The 19,755-nt window shown below is 38.8% G+C and overlaps 2 protein-coding genes across 3 annotated transcripts; one reads left to right on the forward strand and one right to left on the reverse strand.

Annotated features, from left to right (window-relative positions):
• The first annotated feature begins 368 nt into the window (after positions 1-368).
• LOC133710552 (UPF0481 protein At3g47200-like) lies at positions 369-2,186 on the forward strand. Its single transcript, XM_062136652.1, has 2 exons — positions 369-1,124; positions 1,217-2,186. The coding sequence occupies exons 1-2, from the start codon at positions 561-563 to the stop codon at positions 2,063-2,065; spliced, it is 1,413 nt and encodes a 470-aa protein (XP_061992636.1). The 5' UTR covers positions 369-560; the 3' UTR covers positions 2,066-2,186.
• Positions 2,187-2,408: 222 nt separating this feature from the next.
• LOC133710551 (uncharacterized) lies at positions 2,409-6,772 on the reverse strand. Of its 2 annotated transcripts, none has more exons than XM_062136651.1 (11): positions 6,430-6,772; positions 6,044-6,334; positions 4,463-4,600; positions 4,184-4,342; positions 3,987-4,093; positions 3,776-3,890; positions 3,569-3,685; positions 3,251-3,488; positions 3,063-3,154; positions 2,837-2,980; positions 2,409-2,756 (listed from the first exon to the last, which is right to left on the reverse strand). In XM_062136651.1, exons 2-11 carry the CDS (start codon positions 6,332-6,334, stop codon positions 2,730-2,732), a joined length of 1,428 nt encoding a protein of 475 aa, XP_061992635.1. In that variant the 5' UTR covers positions 6,430-6,772; the 3' UTR covers positions 2,409-2,729. The 2 variants fall into 2 exon arrangements, with proteins under 2 accessions (XP_061992635.1, XP_061992633.1); XM_062136649.1 differs by having other exon boundaries at positions 6,044-6,338.
• Between the last annotated feature and the right edge of the window lie 12,983 nt (positions 6,773-19,755).

The raw sequence follows: 19,755 nt of genomic DNA on the forward strand, positions 1-19,755 counted from the left end.
CTCAAAATGGACAGGAGTAATGTGCAATCTGTAATAGTATCTGGGCAACTCTATTCTATGATTTCTTGTATTAGAAGCAATCTGAATAACTGCTTAAGGGTCACTACTGGGGCTGGTGTTTGCTTTAAATAGTATTGTCTTAGGGATCAGTAAAGATTGAGCTTCAAACCAAAATGAAGAATGTTCTGAATTTGTAATTCAATTGGATAGAAACTAACTTTGTTTTCAAGAAGGAATCAGCTACGTACCTTGATGACTTAGTAATGAAGCTTTCCTTGCATGAAGAAAGGAATTTTCAGACTCATAGTTTGCCCCATGGCTCTAGTTTATTGAACTCCCTGACCACTTTAGCTTTAAGAATGCTAGTAATAACATAGTTTGTACGCTTCTTTGGTGGCAGCAGCATGTGTGCTTGGTTTTATTTCTAAAGCAAGAATAAAACATTGTACACACTGAAACAGTGAAACTTCAGAATTTGATTCTGATTTTCAGGGAAGTATAAAAAGAACAGATTTAGTTATCTCAAGCCAGTAGAATTTTTGAGAAACCAGAAGATCATAATGGCTGGCACCGGATGGATTATTCAAATTAATGAAGATCTCAAGAACATGGAAGGTCTTTCAACAGAAAAGGATCGCTGGAATAAGGGGTCAATCTACAAACTACCAGCTAGCCTCACAGACATGAACAAGAAGGCCTACAAGCCTCAAACAGTCTCCTTTGGGCCTTACCACTACAATTCCTTAAATCCAACGGAGGAGCACAAGCACCGCGCGCTGCTTCATTTCCTCAAAAGATGTGGAAAGCCTGTTGAGTTGTTTGTAGATGCATTGGCTAAAGTAGAGAATGAATTGAAGGATTCATATACTCTGCTTCGTTCTGTGCCGAAAGAAATTACGGACATATTCCTGCAACTGATGATTTTAGATGGCTGTTTCATGCTGGAAATCATGAGGAGTGCTGCTCATGTACTGGGTGATTATGCTCCTAATGATCCCATCTTTGGAGAACATGGTAGGCTCCATGTCGTGCCATACATCAAGCGTGACATGTTAATGCTTGAGAATCAGTTGCCAATGCTTGTTCTTGAAAAGCTGGTGGCAGTTGAACATGATAAAGCTAAGGTAAAGTATGTCAATCATCAGTTTCAAGTAATTGATTAGTTAGTCTGTCGAAAGTTTTATTTTAGCAGCAATGACTACATTGTTTTGGACAGGATGAAGGGTTTGTGACCAAGCTAATAGTCAAGTTCCTCTGCTCTAGTAACGTTTCTCCAAACATGGGCAAGTGTGTGCATGTGTTGGACATGTACAGGAAGAGTCTGCTTCAGCATGAGCCTGATCCCAAATATATTCGCTACAAAATAAGGTCAAGTGAGCATGACGATGAGATCATCTGGTCCGCAACAGCGCTCAATGAAGCAGGAATCAGGTTCAAGAAAAGTGCAACTACAAGCCTCAAAGACATCACATTCGCCCGGGGAGTGTTAAGGCTCCCTGTTGTTGTTGTGGATGACACCACCGAGTCCATGTTCTTGAATCTGATGGCGTTTGAAAGATTCCATGTAGGAGCAGGAAATGAGGTGACATCTTATTTACTCTTCATGGACAACATCATAGACAATGCTATGGATGTTGCCCTCTTACACTCGAAAGGGATCATCCAGAATGCTTTGGGGAGTGACAAAGCAGTGGCTAATCTGTTCAATTCACTGTCTAAGGATGTGACACAGGACCCGGATAGCAGCCTTCAAATTGTGCATAAGAGGGTGTATCACTACTGCAGAAAGCCGTGGAATGAGTGGCGCGCCAATCTTATTCACACTTACTTCCGAAATCCATGGGCTATTATCTCTGTCATTGCTGGTGTCTTCCTCTTTGTGTTCACTATAGCTCAGACTGGATATGCCATATATCCCTATTACCATCCACCAAATGATTCTTCTCCTTCCACTGTCATTCTCGTTCCGGCTCCTCCAAAACATTCATCCTCCGACTCCACCTCCCCATCGACACTTGTGATTTCTTTCATCCTTGTGACCATGGTATGCATGCTGACCAATTGATGGATTCAGTAGATTGTCTGTGGGGTTTCACGTAGTTGTTCAGTGATTTCTTTCCTGATTGATTTTTTTTGTTTCTTGATTCACTGCAATCTTGATTCTTGAGACTTCACTTTCTGTTGGAACAAATTCCTCACCACAACAATGGTTATACTACCATTTATGAATGTTGAAACATGAGCTTGTTCATTTATGCAGTCTGTTTTACCATAATTATTCCTATATATTAAACTTGCTTAAACTTTTAAATGTATTAAAATGTGAAGAAAATGACGTACATCACCAAACAAGCTATCTGGGGCTCAGTCTGTATCCAGACATATTAATCAGTGAGGGATAATGCATGTGGCACCAAAGCAATATTCGATATAATCGTACAAATAATAAGTATACCTTGAAATCCTTCCTATTTACAGATACCGCAAGCAATTTCAAATCTCACCATGTATTTCTTTTTTTAATGCAAGCCTGATTAGTAAAAGGTTAGGCCTGCACCATTTTATGTACAGAAGCTCCAATAAATACATGGAAGAGAGTAAGAGGGAGAGAGAATGTGATGCCGCCTCTACAAAAAGACCAAACTCCAAATCATCTCTCTTCGTCTCCAAATGCAACAAAATTAGTCGAACTCAAACTTGTATAACCCAAGCAACTAGCCTCCGTCAGTTCATTTTCCAATTCCAATTAAGGTGAGCTGGAAGAGGTGATGTAGATTATCAGATTGCAATACACTACTAGATAACTGACACACAAGATGTAGAAGAAGGAACTTACAATGTTATTCTGAGGCTTGCCCCAATAGAATCCATGGAGAATAACTGGCAAGAGATTGCAAGCTACAAGAACAAAAATTGCCAATGCGTGCTTCCCCATCCACTCCAACACAATAGTTGGACGCCGGTAGCCACAAACATCAACCTGCAGTAACATCCACAACCTCAGGTTAATGAGAATCAAGAAAAATTGTGAAGTAATATTACATGATTAGAAAGATTCCTACCATTAAGTAAATCCCAGCAAAGATAATGCCGGCAGAACCAGCTGTCATACACATGTAACTGAATGTGTAGAGAGCCTTGTTTATATGCATACCTGAAAAGATGGAAGCAGATAGTTTAGAGACAAACAAAACACAGCAACTTCGACAGTTGCTACTATATACAAGAAAATTGTGAACAAGTCCCTCACCAAATAAGTCCAAGGCAAGGCCTAAGACTACAAGAGACGTGGATGAGATAGTCCAGTGCAGAACTCTGTTCCGGTGATCTTTAAAATGGTTAATGATGTGACCATAGTGCAAACCAACCAAGCAGGTAACAATGGCCATCAATGAACTTAAAAGTCCTTCAGGATCAAAAGGGGCTTGGCACCAAGAAGGAGCATCAGCAGGTAATGGCCCATAATCCGGGGAGTTAATACTGCATTGCTGTTAACAAACATATTTTAAATCGTTAGTAAAGAAAATGAGGAACACCAAAAGTAAATGAATTTCAAAGTAATATTTACCACTGTTCTTGAATAGATTGGTCTTCTATATAAATGCTGAAGACCCAATAACTTGCGATCAATCATCCCAACAGCATTACATGCCGGTCCTGTGTCACCCCTTACTCCACATTTCACCTTCAAGATAAAGATAAGACAGAAAAAGTCTTGAGTCACATTTCTGGAAAGTTAGTAGCGAAAGTTATGAAATAAATGACCAAAGCTTACCGAAAATGTTTTTGGTGCAGAGGAGGGTCCAGTAGAAATTTGGTACTCCCAATCAGGAACATGCAAGCCGTATAACAATGATAGATATGTCACAGTTATCATCAGTGCCATAACCCTGAGAAAGAGGTTGCAAACATTCAAAATTAAGCATATAGATATGATAAGAAATGAAACAGAAAACTAAAAGAACAAAAAGGTGATTACTACTTACAACTGAAGTTTATACTTCTTGAGCAGAGCTGATCCTGAACTAACAGTACCATCACCCTTTAGCCAAATCTCGCACAATGCAGCTAATAAATATCCTATTGCAATTCTCTGTGGGAGACAGCTAGCATGTTAGAGGTGCTATGGAGACCATAATATAAAGAACTTAGAAAAGCAACACTAATAATACAGCATACACACCTGGAGAATGCCCATCCATCTCATCTTTGCAATATCGACCCCGAAAGTTAGTTCCTTGATGCCGTGGAAAAATCCACCTTGAAGAAACAGGCCTAATGCTAGAAGCTTCAACCCCCTTATTAATGCTTTTTTAGTTGCAATGGCCCTGCATGATAATTTCTGTACACAGAAATATTTTCAAGAATGATATAGATTAGTATTTTGAACATTGTACAAGCAGGTAGATGCAAATTAAAGGAAAAAAAAAAAAGTTGTGGGGAGATAGAGATAGATAGGTACCTTGTAGACAAGGGAAAGTGAAACACCAACCATAAAGAGGAAGAATGGCATGACTAAATCTGCAAGTGTCAAACCATTCCAGGGTGCATGGTTGATTGCAGGCACAAGTCCACCAACTTCGTCCACCAGTATCATCAGCTGAATCATCAAGAATTACTTGGATAAGTAATCATGGAAACAAACATCTCATCCCGAAAAAACAACTATGGCACAGACCTTGCTAACACATGAAAAATTTGTTGCAAGCCTGACGCTCGTTTATATTTCTAAAGTTGATAAAAAGTGTTTCTAGACAATAAAAGGGTCTTTTATTAGCATGAACAAAACAACATAAAAGTGTTTTTAGATTATAGAAGCACTTCTTAGTTATTTCTAAGGATTTTCTAGACAATCAAATGTGTGAACGTGATATTAAAAAAAAAATCATTTTTTTAATAATAGAAAATTTTAAGTTTCTTTCGAAATAAGTTATCTTATTTTTTATGACCAAAAAAAAAGTTATCTTATTTCCTTTCTACGGGAAGGGCTTAAATCTACCTAGAGAAACTCTACAAAAAATCTTTAAAAAGTGCTTTCAGCAGAAGCCCTTTTATTATCAGAAGAGATCACCCTTCATTGTCCTTCAACATGAAGAAAATAGAGAGAAGAGATCTGCACATAAAATGAGAAGACTATGGTTTTGCACTGGTCTCAAAGTGAAGGGTGTTAAATGCCAGTGACAAGACTTTGTGGAAATTTCAAAGCCCCAGCTGCAATTGCCAGTGACTAACCTGACTCACTGACTCTGATCTAATCTGTGACCTCCATATAGGTAATGTAAAAATAATGAGGCACTATGATGCCATTCATCACGTTCCTCAAGGAGGAGGTATAATAAGTATAACCAGAAACTGATCCATAATACATGTCAGATCAGATATCGCTGGCCCATCATGTCATATTGAAGATAGAAGGAGGCAGAAGCAGATTGCTTGCTATGTGCGCAAAATGGAACCATAATAATACCAGAGCAGTGTTTGGTGCCACTACTACCATAACTATTATTTCATTTCTTTTTACGTAAAGCGTTATAAGGTTGGTTCAGAATCCGTTGGTCCTTTCCCATTTCTGAATCGAAAAGATCACCAGAGAAACATTAAAAACGTCGTTAAATTGGCGTGAAAGGAAAGAACATAAACATTAAAGATGAATCCATCTAAACGTTACTTCTACTGGAACAAATGATTATCTCTAAAAATTGATTACAGCTATCATGACGCTCATTTTAATCGTGATTAAATCTAATATAATTTTTTTTATCTTATTAGGTCCTATCGTAACACTTAATACTAGATTAGTACAGTTGATTGGTCATCAATCACTACCAAACAAAACAAAACCTAAACCAATGCTAAGAAAGAGGACAAAAGGAAAATTAAAGAGGGAAACAAAAACGGCGTCGGTTAAGGAAAAAGCAGATTGAAGCGTTTAAACGGCGTCATCTTCGCCGCTAATAGTTTGTTAACGGAATTGAAGCGAGACGGTACGACGGTACGAAACGAAACAGAAGACAGGGGAGAGGAAGGGCAAAATAGACATTACCACAACCGTAAGTCCGCGAAAGACGTCGAGCGAAACGAGCCGTTGCTGATGGTGTTGTTGGTGGCGCACCTTGGAACTGGGCAATGAGGTTGCCTCGGGGTGACTGTAGGCGGTGACGACGGAGACGGAGTCGTTCGGAGGGGCGGCGGATCTCAGTTTGGAGACCCGGATAGCCATCTCAACATCATCATCGTCGACGTTCTTGCTGCTACTGTTGTTGAGGATCACGGAATCCGCCATTCTGTGTTCCTCATCAACTTCGTGACCTTTGATAGGCTCGTACAGCGCCATCTCCCTAATCCAATGTAATGATTACAAATCAACGTAATGTGATGCATGTTTCCAAAAAAAAAAAAATGAATGAAAGTATCGGAAAAATGGAAAACCTGGTTAGCTAGGGAGGGAGGGGGTCAGAAGGAGCGAAGGAGAAGAGAGAGATGGATGAAGGCGTTCTCGATTCTCCTTCGCTGCGGCGCTAGATTGCTGCTGGAAAAAAAGCCGGATTATTTGTATCCAACTTTTTTTGGTTTGTATTTTCTGTTATTTTGAGAGGCTATGAATGGAAAGGAAAGAGGGGGGGAGCTTTGTCCGTCTCACTTTAAAGTGGCCCAATGACAACCCCTCTTTTCTCTCTCAATCTATCCACTTCTAGAGTTCTAGTTTCTGGTTTCTCTTGCTCCTCGATCTATATCCTTGGGTCGTTGCTTATATATATGGCAAACGTACAAATCGAATAGGATACCTATATTATTTATAGATATTTGTTCCTGTTTTTTGGTCCTCGTGACAGAGATTTGGTGTTTTTGGAACAAAATATTTTGCCGTTTCTACCCCTCTCCACTTTCCCAGTCCAATACTGCCACTAAAACCAGTCTCCGATCCAAATCCAAGTCCGAATGGTGGTTGCTTTCGATTTGAGCACAGAGTACGTGGCGGTTTCCGGTTGGGCCTCGGATATGGTGGTGTAAGGTGTTCGGGAACATCTGGGAAACTATCTTGGCCCAGCTGTAGATGGTGGAGTCACATGGCGGTGCGCCGCAAAGTTTAGGAGCATAGATTGCATGGGCTGGGGCAGAGGTTTGAGCTTTGCCACCGCCTTAGATTTATTTATTTATTTCGCTTTTAGCATGGATTCGCACTACTTTAGCTTTTTGTTTGTTAGGGAATAAAGGAGAAAATGGTCATTCGGAAGGGAACAGTTCGGGATATATGAATTTTATTTTTTTGTTGGCAAAGGAGATGGATGGATTTGATTATCCTTATTTTTGTTTCTATATATGTATTATATGTTATATATACTAGCCTAATATCTATGCGATATACGCGTTATTTGTTATGGATAACAATGTGAGAGTTTTTTTTCTCATCCACTTCCTTAATTTTATGTTTTTTGTGTTTTTTATTTTATTTTATTATAATAACTCTTTTCATTATGCGCTTTTATTTTTGGGTCCTTAACTTACTCCAACAATAAATTTGTATTCCCACTAACCCAATTTAAAGGAAAATGACTATTCTGCCCACTCTCTAATTAGATAACTACAACTACTGTCACAGCCTCTCTCTCTCTCAACAAACACCATGAAGCAATTGATCCATGGGAAACTGGCGACTCCGATTCACAATCATACTCCCATTATGCTTCCCCAGTGACTCCGATTCGCAACCGGAACGAGAAGACCTGAGGCTTCAGCGACCCGAACGGCGATGACCTCTTGCTCCAGAAGCTTTCGCCTCTCCGGTACTGCTACGGCGACGCCGTCGTCGGCTCCGTCACCATCATCCGCTCCAAAGCGAAGCTCCGCTCGAATTTGAACGAGTAAGACCGCTTGAGGACGAAATCTTTACTGTTGATTTTGTCCTCTCGATATGTGATTTTTTGGTGGTGTGTTTGTGACATTTCAGGAGAAATCGAGTGGGTGATAATTGGTGAATATGGGATTGTACAGTCTGTATATGAGCAGCTAGTGTTTAGCACCATCTCCGGCAGTGTGCTGGGTCTGTTGGACGCTTGGGTGCCCATATCACTTCTTTTTTTTGGGTAAAATGGGGCAGAAGGCCCTGAAGGAAAGAAAAATGAAAAAAAAAAAAAGTTATACTGGGGGGAAATAGACGTTTTGAATTGTTGTAATCTCCTCGTTTTTTTTCTTTAATCAAAGTTTTATTTGTCTAATTTTAGCGAGATTAGTTCCAATTCCGGCGACTGTAAGTTCTATTAGGGGGCAATAAAGGTTTATTGCCCCTCTATTTGAGGGCAATAAAGGTTTATTGGGGGGCAATACATGTTTATTTGGGGGTAATAAACTTTTCCGGTGACCTATGAAATCTCCGATGACCTCTTTGGAGACCTCCGGCGAGGTTTTTAGAGAAGTCCGGTGGGCAGCAGCCAGTGACAGGAATTGGGCTACCGGTGACCTGAATCCGGTGACTGTTGGCAGGAATCCGACTGTCGATGACGGAACTCTGGCGAAGTCTCTTATGACCTCTCTCTCTCTCTCTCTCTCTCTCTCTCTCTCTATATATATATATATATATATATATATATATATATATATATATATATATATATATATATATATATATATATATACACACACACATATATATATAACAAAGGGGTGAGGGTAAAATAGTTTCAAAAAAAAAAAAAAAAAACTTAATGGGGTAGTGGGGAAAACCTCCTTAGAGTGTTTTAGATAAGGGAGAATTAAAAAAACTTGATGGGGTAAGTGGGAAAAAATCCATAGAATTGGGGTAAATGGACAAAAACCCTTTATTTTTATTCTAAAAGGTATTGTAGGCATTTCAAAAGTTAGTGAAGTTTATGACATGAAACTTTGATTTCATTTTATAGTAATAGAGATTTGTTTTTTTTTTTTTTTTGACAGAGTAATAAAAATTTCATTTAATTCCAAAGCCAGAACGGCACATACAAATAAACCCCATATGCTTGTACCCTAAATCAGTGGTCAAGCAGGTAAGGGAATACGGGTACCATCCACTAGTACATTGTCGCACAAATATTCAAGAGCCCACAAAACTACAAATCTCAGCTTACACTAAGAAAACTACCGTGAATCTCCCTTCGTCAATGCACTCAATTGTGGTACTCCATGAGATTCATTAACTTGGTGTAAAAAGAAACCATAGCTATGTAGACTAGAGCTCACTAAAAAAGCAAGCATAAATTGGGCACGAAAAATGTTTATAATTTTCTCTTTATTCTTTCTATCAAAGATTACGTAGAGTGGTATCTAATTGAGATTGTTTTTTTTTTTGTTTATCATCATTTCATGATCGCTTTTAATTAAAAAAAAAAACTGTCATAGTTGTTCATTTAGTAGATACTGATGAAAATTATTATAGAGATTTGGTTTTGATCACAAATTCATTTCATTTGTAATTTTTTTTTTTTTAGTAAAAGAAGCTTGTATTAATCAATGAAGATCACAATCATGAGATAAAGTTTCCTTTAGGAGTTGAGGGACGAATTCAACTAAAAAGAATTACTTGCACAGTAGCGTGTACCTAACTAAGCAATGTGAACCACGTGGTGTGGTGTGTTGGTCGAACGGCCTAGTCTGGAACCCCCAGGTCTAGCGTTCGAATCCCAGCTCCATCCCGTGGCCAGAAGATTTGAGGAATCCTTTGGATTCGTGCGTCTGCGGTGCAGTGGATTAGTCTGGCTTTGCCTGGCTTTCGCCACAATGTCGGTGCAGGTGTCCTGGCGCTGGGATACCACTGCATGAGTGTGTGAGTTACTAACAGCTAACTACCTGATCAAAAAAAAAAACTAAGCAATGTGCGATTCTACTTCGAATGAAGCCAAATTTCACAAGTAGGTTCCCATTTTTTAAATTTCACAAGTGAGTTAACAAAATAAATTGAAAGATGAATGAGTTTTTTCTCAACAAACAAAAAGTGTATGAAAATGTATGAGTAATATTGTCACGTCCACTGCAATAGTTGAACTACTGGAGCAATTGCGGCAGTTGGTATTGGGAATCTACTGCCCCAACTAAAGAGGTAGCTTGCATTGTCCACCATTATGTATGAATTCATATTGGGTTCCTTTTTCCCATGGCTACAAGGCTAGGGTCTTTTCCACTGGTGGTGGTTCTTTTGTGCCGAGTGCTGAGGAAGGTGAGGAAGGAGATAAAAGAAAGAAAGACACGTTCGAATATTCCCAAATTCCCTACATATAACACACATGGTTAAACATAAAGCGCCAAAAAAAAAAGCAGAAAGATGTGCATCCGATCTCACATACGAGGAGGATGATGCTCCATTTCCACCGTCTAAACAATAATCACATGCGTCACAACCAAGATTATGTAAAATAATGCCATGCCATTTCCATGAACACCATCTGTGACGTCCTGATCGATGCTCGAATCATCTTCATTTCTTGTGCTACGGCATTACGCACACCATGACAAGACAGAATTAGGGCAAGTTAATTAGGTTTTGTGGTTCCATCTGACACGGCAATGCTACCGGTAGAATGTCTTGGCATATATATATGTTATATATACATATTTTTTTTTTTACAAGTCTTGGCATGTTATAGTTGAAGTAGTATGTATTGCGAGTTGCGTAGAAGTATAACGATGAGTTTAATTGTTTGTGCTTATTTAGAAAGTGATTACGCATAAAACCTTAAAACATGAGAGATTTAGTGATCCAGTTCCATTACATAACTGTCATAACATGTACTTTCAGAACGATTTAAGCAAAAAATGGTAAACAAAAACGAAGCCCACGTTTATAAGCTTGCAAAGTTGTTACTCTATGGGATGCAAACTGTCATAAGGTTAAATGTTTCATTTGTGTGTAATTAGATTTTTTAAGTTTCATCACTTCATGGACATTTTATTTGAATTCCCTTTTTTTTTTTTTCCTTTCTCGTTTGCCTTTATGACGTTATGTTTTTGTTTGACGGGTTTGTCGTGCTGTGGTAGCAGAAGTAGAGCAAACTTTAGGATACTACTCATCTTCCAAGCAGACCATTGTCTCAGCCAGGACGAAAGGTGTAAGCACAGCCCCATTTACAAGTGAAGTGGTAACCTTTAGTAATGACGCAAGTACTGAAGTTGAATTTCTCATTGATGTGCGCAAATATATATATTTTACAGATTCTTCAAATGCTTGTGGTATGGCTTTCTTACATTTTTGTTTGAGGAGTTTTGATTCATGTTCTCTCTCTTTCGTGTTCTTTTATTTTTTAAGTTTATTACATAACATAAGAATACACAATGATATTGTGCTATATTTGGTACTTATATCTATTTTATTCTAATAAGTTTCTCTTCATCTGTCGAGGATTAAATAAAAGGATTTTGTGGCAAAAAACGGTGTGATTAAATATGAGCACGTCTGGTGCTACCCTCTCTCTGTTATAAACTATGAACTTGGATATTGGTGCACATGAAGTGGTCCAAAGAGAAAGTGCGGTGATTCACAGTGGCACCATTAACGTGATCAGTGATTAGGAAAGCATCTCCTTACGTATTGGATTCGGTAAAGGTTGGAGCAGTTAAAAGAGCTAACTAATCCGTTACCAAAACCAAAAATAAATATATAGCTTATAATTACAAATACATACAAGTACAATCTATGGGCTGTCATTAGCTTTAACAAACTGGTAGTGCTTTGTCCACTGTCACCCTCCATTGATGCCGAAGTTTCCTTTGAGCAAAGCAACATTTAGCGCCTAAAACATGAAGTGGCTAGAACAACAATGTGGTTATGTCTCTGCAAACCAACAAAAAGATCAACTTCTAGTTAGGACTAAGATCAATTAGCGCAAAATCAAAACATGAAAACGGTTGAGTTTTTTTGTTTTTGGTGTGGTTGTCCTTAAGTCTTGATTAATGAAATTACAGAATACATTGGGGGGGGGGGGGAGACGTAGAGCCTAAATCCCAGATTACAATAAACATAAAGAGAACCTCCTAAAATAATGAAAACGATTGGTTTTCTTTTCGCAGGCAAGTGCATGTGTGTACGTACAGACATAAAAATAACCAATGGCAATGGGTCCTTGCATCACCCTAAGATCGATGCAATGCTCTGTATGCAGTTGTCACATGCATTGCTGATTACAACTGTTAATGGAGATTAGGAACATGAGCGAGACTCCGTATAGACATAGGCATAGCCAACGGGTGACAGAGAATGTTTACTTGAACCCTGTATTGCTTTTATGGGAGTACGTCAATCCTATTATCAAGAATTCACAACATCGTTTGAAGGGGAACTTCTATATGCAATAGAGTGGGTTTTGACTCTTCCGTGTTTATATGCGTGACTATAAATGTTCCATTGCTTTTTCCACCTGTGGAGTGTATACAGTGTAGTCATTCCGGCCCTCTCCAATGTTGGTTCATATTTTGAAAAATCTTCTACTTGCATACAATATTGCTAATATAGGTTAAATATTCTTGCTGAGCTGCTGTGTTTTGGGGATCGAGAGTTCTATAAAGATTGCTAGAATGCAAAATCAGTTGAGGAGGTAGGTTCTATGTCCTGTGAAATGCTTTAGTAGTTCGTCCTCTTAGAGAAAGTTCACCCTTAGTCAAGAAAATGCAAAGTCGAGAAGTCAAGAATTCGACCAGTCAAGTTACTATTCATTGCCACTGGACATGGGTTTCCACCAGTTTTTTTCTTGACCGGTCAAAACTGTTCATCGATTTTAACTGTTCATCGATTTTAACTGTTCATATAGCTTAAAGGACTGTTGGAATCAAATTTATCCTCATACAGCGGCTGCTGGACACGTGGCACAGTACTATTCGTCCCTGTTTGGCAATACAGGACAAAATCGTGACCCCCACGCGGAAAGGCAGCTCCTGCTTCTTCCGTGCAGTCCACTCTCTTCTCCAGCGCGTCTGGTAAGGTGGAGTCAGTGGCTGACGTCAGCCACGTGGGGGGCGGGCCGAGCTGGAGCATTTGCTTGACTGGTCAGGAGTTTAGTCAGGGCCTTGCCCTTTTGTTTCGCCTTGGTCATGAAAAGGCAAGACTTGCCTGGTCAAAGATGGGCCGGTGGAAGCAAAAAAAAGAGCTAGCCCTGTCAACACATCATCATTCCCTCATTTTGCCCGGGCAAAGTGATACCGATGGACTTGCTCTTACAGATCTTTCCTGACATGAAATTTCTGACCATTGACTTTTGTTGTACGGCTCTTCTGGCTTTTTGGCTGCATCAGTATTGCTTAGGCCCCATTGATTAGATTACTCAATATCTCTTTTTTCTTATTTAGATATTCAAATTTAGATACCACTATATTTTTTCAACACTTTCTTGGTCCAAATTTTCTGTTTCTAATAATATTAAGAAGAAAACAAAAACCTCAGATACAGATAAAATATAAAGAAGAAAACAAAAACCTTAGATACAGATAAATCAGATGCAAACTATATATAAACAGTGGTCAATTTCTAATGCCTTCTCTAATAACATTGATTAAGGAGATTAATGCTCTAAAGTCTAAAACATATTTTCTTTTCCTCTTACTCATGGATCAAAATAAATTTCTCAACTCTTTTAAGCCTTACCTCCTCTTATTCTAAATTAAAGTTCTTGTTTGGACCCAAAATGAGCATTTTGGCCTGACAAGGCACGTCTTGGAGAAATTGAGTCAATGTCAGTGGCTCAAGCTATATATTGTCGACAAGTTTGAAATATATATTTAGAGGCTAAATAAAGCCTACTATGGAAGCATGGAAGCATGAAAGCATGAAAAGTCAACTTTAGCACATTTTCCTACTTCGGCTAGGAGAAACCGAGCTAAACAAGGAAAGAGGGGAAATTTTAGAGTGCCAAACGAAATTCAAATGAGCTGAAATTTTCCATATTAAATCTAGAAATCCCAAGGATCATTTCTTATGAAGAGTGCCAGAGCTAGTTTAGAGTGGAAGGCCTTCAAACAATCAGTCCAATTTCCTTGTCTAGAGAGGCTTGGAAAACTGGACCTGTAAGAGGTCCAGCAGCGTTTTCGGCCCAACCACTATATCAAAAGCTCTGAAATTTTACCAGGGTGATCTACACTCATAGTGGAACATTTCTTATGAAGACGTCATGGTCAAAATATGAGTTCTTGATGGAGATAAAATTGAAGGAATAAAGGAGCAGAAAGTGCTTCCTTATCTCCAAAATTCATCATTCCTTATCTCCAATTATGCCTCCTTATCTCCTTATCTCCGAAATTCATCATGCTTTACCTCCAATTATGCTTCATTATCTCCAAAATTCATCATTTCTTATCTCTAATTAATGCTCCACTATCATTTGTTTAATGCTAAACACCTTGGCATGGTAGCCTATAAATAGAGGTTACAATGAAACACTTAGGCCATGTTTGGTTGACTGGAAAGGAAAGGAATCACTTTCCTTTCCTTTGGGAAAGTGTTTCCGGAGGGGGGGGGGGGGAGGGAACCAAATTCCTCCACTTTTTCCTTTGCTTTGGGAAATTGTTTCCCTTCCTTGGCTGTCCCCAAATGCAGGAAAGGAAAGTATTTCCTTTCCCAACACCCACTTTCCGGGAAACAAACATGGCCTTAGAGACACAATTCACTCATCAATACATCTCTAAGATGATCTAAGTCTCTCTAGAGCAAACCTCTCTAAGAGTAACTCCTCTCCTTCTCTTTCTCTTAGCGGTGATCACACTCCTAGTCCTAGTCTTCTCAGAAGCCGACTTTCAGTGCCACCAAACCCTTTGTCAACGTACTTCGGTCCTAGTCTCCTCGGGAGCCGATTGTAGTACCACGACCACAACGGTTATGGAACCAGCCAAGAAAGGGTAACGCCCTTGCAAACCAGCCAAGCTAAAGTCACGCTTTAGTAAGTTCTCTCTACTTCCCAGTGGTTCTCGCTCTGCTCGATCTACAACATCGAGTATCGATTGTGATTTTCAAGAAGATTAGCAAAAGTCCTCACCACGAGGCATAAAGAATCCCACGACGAGGTTGGTGCTCTCCTCGTCTACAATTGCTTGAAAGAAGTCAGGTCAAGGGACACCCCCGACGACCGCACCCGAACGGTGCTGGCACGCCCGCGCAGAAAAGAGACTGTTGACCAGCTGCAACAAAATTGGAGCCAAACAGTTCTAATTAGAGAAATGACCAAAATATTACTGCTGCTATTGTGTGTGTTTGATATTAAATAGGGTTGGAAGGAAAGTGCTTCTTATATGTTAATGTTTGATGATCATATTCAAGATTACATTTCAACGGTAACTTCAATCACTCCTTTCTTCTCTTACCATCCAATCTTTCAGTGCCAGCCCCCAGATCAACAGCAGACGAGGATGATACATCTGAAGAACTTATATATAGTAATACCAGCATCTGCTAAAAATTTTGCTTTTGAAATATGTAAATATGCAAGTCTGGTTAAGCCACCAGCTTTTGTAATATGAAAGGGATTACATTTTTAATTAACATTTCTTAGCTTATGATGGTGAAACTATTACGTACAATTTAGAGAAAAAGAAAAAAAAAACAGACCCGCAGAATAGTGCGGGGAAAATACCAAGTAAGAACATGTTTTTCGTTTCATCTAGACAGACACATCTTAATTATTTTTGTCAACTAAAAACTTAAAACCGAACATAAGAAGATTAAAGTAGAAAATATGCCCCACGGCATTGCGCGGATTCTCATGCTAGTTTAGTTTCTAATTGTGTTTGGTTTGTATAAATTTAAATAATGACCCCATCCTATAAAACAATTTGGTTTTGAAGTTGGATAGTTTCGCAGCTGCTATTAGGCAGCTTTGTATCTTGTTTGTAAGGAGAGCCTTGATCACTTTATTGCTCACTTGCCCTGCTCACACCTTCATCACATAAGTTACAAACCTGTCATTTGTGTCCATTGTGTCGACGCTCAATAGTAGACGAGACACCAGACTTGTCATATTAGAGCATCTCCAATGGTTGAGTCAAAATATCTATGTCAAATTTGAATTTGATAGTTGAGGTGGCAATTGTCAATTTTGATATAATTATACTCTAACAGATAGGTCTAATTTAAATAGGGTCTTTCTAGATGTACCCAGCAAAGTTCTAAGTGTACCCGACTAATTATTTATATCTAATAATATTTAATTAAATTCAGCTAAATTTTCTAAAATACCCTCATCTTGTACCCAACAACATCTTATTCCCTTTCTTTTCTCAAGAGTTAAACAGTTTTACTAGACCTCGTCTTAAATAAGAGAAAAAATTAAACTAAAGAAGGAGATGAAAGACCATGCTTCGGCAGCAATATTTTCCTGTGATTTAACTGTTCTTTCTTTTTCTGTTTTTTAAATGGTACAACAGAGACATCCATCGGATCATGATCATCACCCATCAAGGGTCCTCGACCACTGTTTTGCGAACATCCCTTGTGTTAATTAAGGAAGAGAAATCATAATCTTTTCCTATTTGTGTTGAGGTAGAAGAAGTTGCAGCCGGTGACCGAGTTGTGTTCACTCCAGCAGTTGTAAGGCCATCAACTGGGCTATCAGCTTGGGGCATAGAATATTAGATTGCAGTAGTACATAGAAGAAGAAACTAAGAGTACTTCATCCCCAGACAAAACAACCTCGAACTTGATGTTGTGCTAATAAAACTCCAACTCTTGAATTCCCACTACAAAAATTCCCTGCAAAATCAAACCTCACCGCACCCTCTTATCAAACCCCAATTTCTAGTTCGCCACATCAAAACTTTAATCCCACCAATGGACAACAATGCCAACAACTACAACAACTGCAACACCACCACTGCCATTACCCCCCATCAAGTCCAGTCCGCCACCTTCCCTTCCAACCAAGCCCCGCCGCCTCCTTCGCCATCCTCCGTCGTGGCACCGCTGTTCCATTACCTCCTCCAGGCCCAGCAGCACCTCCTCCAGACGACTTGACTCTGTGCTAAGGATAAACTGATAAAGATATTGGAAAGATTTTTTGTGTGTCAGTGTTTAGCGATGGGGGCATAATGGGAAACTAGTCAAATTTGTTTTATATATTTTTAATTTAAATAGATTGCTGGTGTACATAGATTTTTGCTGGGTACATTTAGAAACACTCTTTAAATATTATTTTATTATTTTTTTTTCAGAAATTTTTTTTTTTTTGATAATGACAGAGGTACTACCCTAGGTGGGTGCCTCATTATTATTAATAGGAATAGAATACATTTGGGGGGACAAAGAGAAAAACATTTTCTCTTTCTTCTCCTTCTGTTTCTCAGTTCCTTTTCGTCTTCTTCTGTTTAAATCTCCCCATTTCTCTCTCCTTTTCTTTCAAGAAATGATAACACTTGAATTCCCATAACTTCCAAAGGTGTAAAATCCTCAATTTCTCCAAAATATAATTACAAACTTGTCCCATGAAACTCCATATCTTCGATTTCGCACCGGGAGGAACTGGGTTCTCTTCGGTCGGAGCAGTCGTCGTCATCATCAGACCCATCAAGGATAGGTATTGGAAATATATATAGCATATAGGGTTTCATACAATGGCTATTGTAAAACCCTATTTGGAAAATCTAAATTCCGAATTCAATATCAGATTGTCGGGTTACAAAACATACGCTACTTTATTTATTTTACTTTTTATTTTTATGAAATTTCTATTAGAAAATAAGAGAGTAATGGACCATTAAGGAATCAAATCAGCAAAAATGAAAATTTTGAAAGACCCAACGTTGTCTTTTTTACAATGACTCAAAACACAATGTCAAAATCTCCTCAGATAAAGTTATATGAAGATACACCATAATTTAAAAAAGCATCGCCAACTTGATTGCTTCACGAAAAATAAGCTAGATCTAATAAGCAGTTTGAGATATGAAATGCTAGCAATTGTGCAACTGCACTTGAAACCTCCAAAACTCATGCTAATTCAATAATTTTGATGACCGCCATGACATTTGCAAATTGCAACCATAAAACTAGCTAGGGATACCAAGAAATTTAGGTCAACAATTTTTTTCATAACATTCGACACCATGTCAATTTCTGGCAAGTATGTAACAGATGACCACTTAAAAAATTTGGTACATTATCCTTTGCGTCTCACAATCCTTCATTTTTCACCAAACCTAATTTGAAAATCAGGCCTTTCCAACCCACTGTGACAACAAGTCTAAAATTCTAACTATGCTGCTGCAGGCTCTAAATTGGGAAGGACACAAAACAAGAACAAATCCAAATCCATTAGGAAGAACCCGAATATGCCACTTCAGGAGTTGCATAGAGGCATGACGAATGGAACAGAAACCTGCAAAGCTTCTAGACATGTTTTTGTTTTCTTTAACTAATTAAGGACATGCATTAGCATCGATGAATCATTTTCTTTAAGTAATAAACCAATGATGAAATTGTTCCATGAGTGAATATACTAAATATAGGGATGACGTACTTAAATCATATTGGTTAATTTTGCATAGAAAGCGATGTAGATTAGGGGAAAAGAAGAAAAATAACTAAAGACTATCCTGAACAGAACCACAACCTCATCATATACAAGATTTCCGAGCGAAAACGGTGGTGGAAATCTCAGAAATAAAATCAGCTAATAGATTGCCACTCAAGCAACGCACCACCGCCAACAGAATAGCCGACTGATGTTCACGCTGCAAGGAAATTCACATTGAATCAGAAAGGCAGAAACATATTACTGCAATATATATAACAGCAACCACAGCTACAAACAAAAATAAAAAGTAAAGCTTGAGAACTATTTTCATGGCAACCAATTACGTCTTCTCATTCATAGAAACTGGAAACTATTTTTAACATAAACCCAATAAAAACCGCACAATTCCAAAGTTTTACATAAGGATCATCGCCTTCTCATTCATAGAAACTGGAAACTACATGACATCAAGATCACGGATTAATACCATGATAATCATCAGACGCTTGGGATCTCGACTGTGTCTTCAAAGTTTGGATCCTTGGCATCATCGATGACTTCCTTTTGAAAACCCATCTCGGCTATAGAGTAGCCCAGATCATCGGCCCAGGTGAACTTGCCGCCATGGCCACCTTTCTTGGGCGATCCATTCATGCCCGATCCTAATTTACTGTCCTTCTTCACCTGATCCTCTCTCACATTTCCTTTGTGACTCTTCCCATTTCCACTGTTCTTCATCTTCTTCTCTGTAACTGAATCTTGGAACCATAACAGATCAAGATAATTCCTGCTGATAATTGGAGACTTCCCTATCACCATTCTCGACACATAGCTCCAACCATTTTTAATATGAACAAGGGTCGGAATTCAACAAAGGGAAGCCCAGATAACCGCCGTGAAAACCAATTTCGGCGGTGGCCGAAAACACTCCAAATACCCATTCTTCCAAACTTAACCAAATTTCCAAACCAATTATAGAAAGACGTCGAGCACGACGAGAGGATCGTTTTTCATACCTCATACAGCATCGATTTCGACCGGAGTTGCCGGAATTTGCAGAACATTCGCCGGAAAAAAAAAAACTCAAAGCTTTCGAAATCCGAATCTCCTCCTCCCGGGTGTCGAGGTCTTCTTTCCACTGTCAATCTGAACCATTTGCCACCGGGAAGACCTTTGGAAGCCGCCGGAAGAGGGAGAAACTAAGGGGGGTGTATTGTATATGGAATTAGTGGAACTTTTAAAGAAATCTATGGAATTTAAAAGTCTGGGTGTATTCAATATAGACTTTTAACAGTCCATGAAA

The sequence above is a fragment of the Rosa rugosa genome, chromosome 5 (assembly GCF_958449725.1).
Source record: "Rosa rugosa chromosome 5, drRosRugo1.1, whole genome shotgun sequence".
NCBI lineage: Eukaryota > Viridiplantae > Streptophyta > Magnoliopsida > Rosales > Rosaceae > Rosa > Rosa rugosa.

Coding starts and splice junctions, on each gene's coding strand:
- LOC133710551 (XM_062136651.1), bottom strand. CDS start 6,334: ATGGCGCTGTACGAGCCTATCAAAGGTCACGAAGTTGATGAGGAACAC. Junction 3,891..3,986: donor AAGAAGTATAAACTTCAGTT/GTAAGTAGTAAT, acceptor CCTCTTTCTCAG/GGTTATGGCACTGATGATAA. Junction 3,686..3,775: donor CTGCACCAAAAACATTTTCG/GTAAGCTTTGGT, acceptor TTTATCTTGAAG/GTGAAATGTGGAGTAAGGGG.
- LOC133710552 (XM_062136652.1), top strand. CDS start 561: ATGGCTGGCACCGGATGGATTATTCAAATTAATGAAGATCTCAAGAAC. Junction 1,125..1,216: donor TTGAACATGATAAAGCTAAG/GTAAAGTATGTC, acceptor TGTTTTGGACAG/GATGAAGGGTTTGTGACCAA.